The sequence below is a fragment of the Acyrthosiphon pisum genome, chromosome A2, assembly GCF_005508785.2.
Source record: "Acyrthosiphon pisum isolate AL4f chromosome A2, pea_aphid_22Mar2018_4r6ur, whole genome shotgun sequence".
In the NCBI taxonomy this organism is placed as follows: Eukaryota; Metazoa; Arthropoda; class Insecta; order Hemiptera; family Aphididae; genus Acyrthosiphon; species Acyrthosiphon pisum.
This window is the reverse complement of record NC_042495.1, coordinates 81167924-81171525: the sequence shown is the minus strand read 5'-3', so window position 1 is coordinate 81171525 and position 3602 is coordinate 81167924. Positions and strand designations below refer to the sequence as shown.

Here is a 3602-nt window from a genome sequence, read left to right as displayed (position 1 = left end):
GAGCTTAAGCACCCCTTACTTCAAATGTCTAGTTGCGCCAATGGTAAGGTCCTAAGAAAACTAACAAATAACTAAAATATAATATGTATTAACATTTAACAATAGGTTTAATTAAATCCCGCTTTAACCAAATGGTTTATTTAGTGTATCCAAAACCCTCTAGGACAGGGGTATCCAACCTACGGCCCGCGGGCCGAATCCGGCCCGCCAAGCTAATTAATGTTTTGAAAATAATATATTAATTTTCATTGTTTTTAATTTATTTTCATTGAATTGATTAACAAAATAAAATTAATTTATAATATTTTCTTTTGGTATTATTTATAACAACTTATAATAGTTATACATATATACTATCACACTTATCTGACTTATATTGTACTCGAAACTTACGCGATGGTCATATAAGATACGATCGTCTTTTTCCGTTGTAATAATAACGCTATCGAACGTGTAATCGACGGGTTTTTTTAACTGCGCGAGTCTACTGTTAAAATATATTTATGATACAAATTACTAGTTATTAGTTAAACTAAACGTAATTTTTATTTTGTTTCAAATTGGTATTAGTTATAAATAGTTGCAATAGTTTTATATTAGACTGTTATAATAATTCATAAAATAAAATCCACTCGACGCTTGACAGTTGATAATTCGTCCAATACTTCCCTTGCATCTACTGATATTGAACGATGAACGGACAGCATTGCCAATCCATTTAATCTTTTCTAAAAATTTTAAATATCATTCATATTTTAATTTTATTAAATTATATAAATACCTGTGATATTGTATTCATTAGATACGTTTTAATTCTCTTCAATGATGAAAAAGATCTTTCGGATGAAGCTGTTGAAACAGGTAGTGTTGCTAAAATCTGTAGTAATTTGTATATATCTGGATACATGTCATTACAGATAATTAAAGCATCCATAACATTTTTAGGTTTTTTTTCTAGAGCAAGTATTTTACGTTGCCAAAGTTTTAACTTAGATATCAAAATATCATTATTTTTATCCGCCATATTATCATCATTATAAAAATCTATCAAACTAATAAATTTCTGTCTTTTCTGTTTTTGTCGATTTTTTAATTGGTTATTATTTCAATAATAGTTATCGAGGCCTAGCTATGATAAAATTGTTATCGACGATAATTTTTTCGACTTGTCATGCTATATAATTTATTATTCGTACCGTCAGCAGTTTGCCGAAAGCACGGACTACTACACAGTGTAGTAGTCCGTGGGTAATACTAACAACATGTTGGCTACGGGGGAAGCCAGCACGAAGTCACAACAACACCGTTATCAACACATTTTTCCCTCGTACGCCACAATACCAATATAAAAAAGATTTTTGTTTGGTGGGGGGGAGGTGTAAGGGGTTTCCCCCGTAACTACGCCACTGATAAGATCAATAAACAGACAACTTATTTCCCTCTTCATGACAAAGTTATAACTTGTAAAAGGTGCGCAAGATAAAAATGACGAACTCGTATAATTCGTATAGGTATCATTAAATTATGTGATAGAGTAAAATATCGAATAGTATTAATATATTATACAAATGGGTTATGAGCATCTAACGGGTAATGTCGGAAGCCGGTATAATGTACTATGGTTATGTACCTATAATAGGTACTAAAGCCTGTCCTATGTGGCTATGTGTACGTCAAATACGTCCGAATTTGTACCAATCACCATAAAACCAACCCAAACGTCTTAACTTAGACTTCACGCATTGATTAATATTTTTTATAATTTTTCATTTGATTAACCATCAACATTAAGCATTCATATTTTTATTTTGTTTTAAATTTAATGTTATTATTATCATTCATGTGTAAAATGTTCAATATACATACATATTTTAAACAAATATTCACCAATCCACTAAAGTCAAAATAAATTGTTTGCAGGTGCAGTTAAAGCACCATTCGATGCTTCCGTGCGCATGTCTATATGCATAATGACAAAAAAATTGATTTTGTCTGTTGTCATGCCTATATTGGCATATTATATACGACCAGTTGGTATAAATTTAGAATTTCATGGAAGCTTGTTGAAAAACATTGCAGCAACCTTTGCAATAGACGATCGTGCGCGGTACATACCTATATTTATTATTTACATATTATATTATAATAGGTAGGTACTTATACGATTAAGCAAACCGCAAAGCTGCAAATTTACATTGTGCACAGGGAGGCCATACAAACATATTATTACTCACCTACACAATTACACGTTGACAAACCGATTTCTGCATCAGTCGCGTATTTTATCATAGGTAGTGTTGGAACGACGACACGCCATCAGGTATGGTAATATTTAGTGTATTTACCTTTATTGAAATTAATATAAGAAAAAAGTCGAATATATTATATTACTATTGCCAATGCTTAAAATCAATTAAAAAAAAAATAATTTATGATCACCTTTACCTATTTCAATATATTATATAATAATAACATAACAACTTTAGTAAATTAATTACCTGCAGTTAACCTATAGCGTATACATTTAAAAGAAAACGTTTCCTGATATCAATTGCATTCATACATGTATTGATTTTACAATGGTGTTTATTTTTATTTTTTTAATATTAATTTTGAAATTAAAAATTTGTTTTTTATTTGTGTATAATATGTAACACCTTTTACAACAGTAAAAAAGCTTACATTTTCTTCAACCGTATATTTTCTGATAGGATAAATTATTGATACTTTGGGAGGAGGAGGGAGGAGTCAAATGAAAAAATTCAATGTAGTTCAATGTTCAAAGGCGTGGGGAAAAATAAAAAAAAATTAAGGAAAAATGGGATTTTTTACACAAAATCAGTTTCCGATAATATCGATTTTGGTTTTTGGTGTAACTCTAAAACAAATTATCGTAGATGCATTAATTTTTCACCGATTGCTTATATTTAAATTTTCTATAAGCAATAACATTTTCAAAATATTTTGATTTGTTTTGAACTGTTTATGGATATTTTTAGTTTTTATTTCTATGAATGTCAATAAAATTTTATTTGTTGGATAAAAAAGCTTGAAAATTTAATACAAGGCTCTTAATAGATTTTTACAATGGCGTTTGAAAAATATTTGAAAATAGAAATCCACAGTCACTGTTTTTTTTAATAACATTTAGGGTTCAAATTTCTTGGGAAAAAATTGAAAAATGGGTAAATGAATTTGAGTTAAAAATTGCTAAAAATTTTTCTTTTTAAATCTAAGATTTTAAAATGTAATACAAGATTCCTTATAAGATTATTTACCTTAATAAAAAAAAAAAATTTCTATAAGAAAGTCAAATTAAATTTTTATGAGCGTTTAAAGTTCATATTTTTAGAACATTGGATATTCACTCGATTTCTCATCTAGCGATTTTCTTAATTTGTTGTAATTCAAAAATGAATAACTAATATAGACACTTGAAATGTATATCATTATGTTTAATATCAATTCATATACTTGATAAAAGTTTAAAAATATTTTGACTTGTTTTGAGCTGTTTACAGACAATTTCAATTTTCAATTTTAGATTCTGAGTGGAACGATGAATGTATTGATTTTACAATGATGTGTTGTTTTTTTTTTTA

At 28.2% G+C, this 3602-nt stretch overlaps 1 protein-coding gene across 1 annotated transcript; it reads right to left on the bottom strand.

Moving 5' to 3' along the window:
* Positions 1–172: 172 nt before the first annotated feature.
* On the bottom strand, positions 173–1778 carry LOC107884036 (52 kDa repressor of the inhibitor of the protein kinase-like). The gene is made up of 2 exons (XM_016805376.2): positions 782–1778; positions 173–728 (listed from the first exon to the last, which is right to left on the bottom strand). The coding sequence occupies exons 1-2, from the start codon at positions 1022–1024 to the stop codon at positions 615–617; spliced, it is 357 nt and encodes a 118-aa protein (XP_016660865.1). The 5' UTR covers positions 1025–1778; the 3' UTR covers positions 173–614.
* Positions 1779–3602: the final 1824 nt, after the last annotated feature.

What these genes read in the sequence shown, in the direction of transcription:
- LOC107884036 (XM_016805376.2), bottom strand. Translation starts at nt 1,024, where the DNA reads ATGGCGGATAAAAATAATGATATTTTGATATCTAAGTTAAAACTTTGG. An exon ending in TAATGAATACAATATCACAG is followed by an intron (nt 729 to 781) that starts GTATTTATATAA and finishes TAAAATTTTTAG; the next exon opens with AAAAGATTAAATGGATTGGC.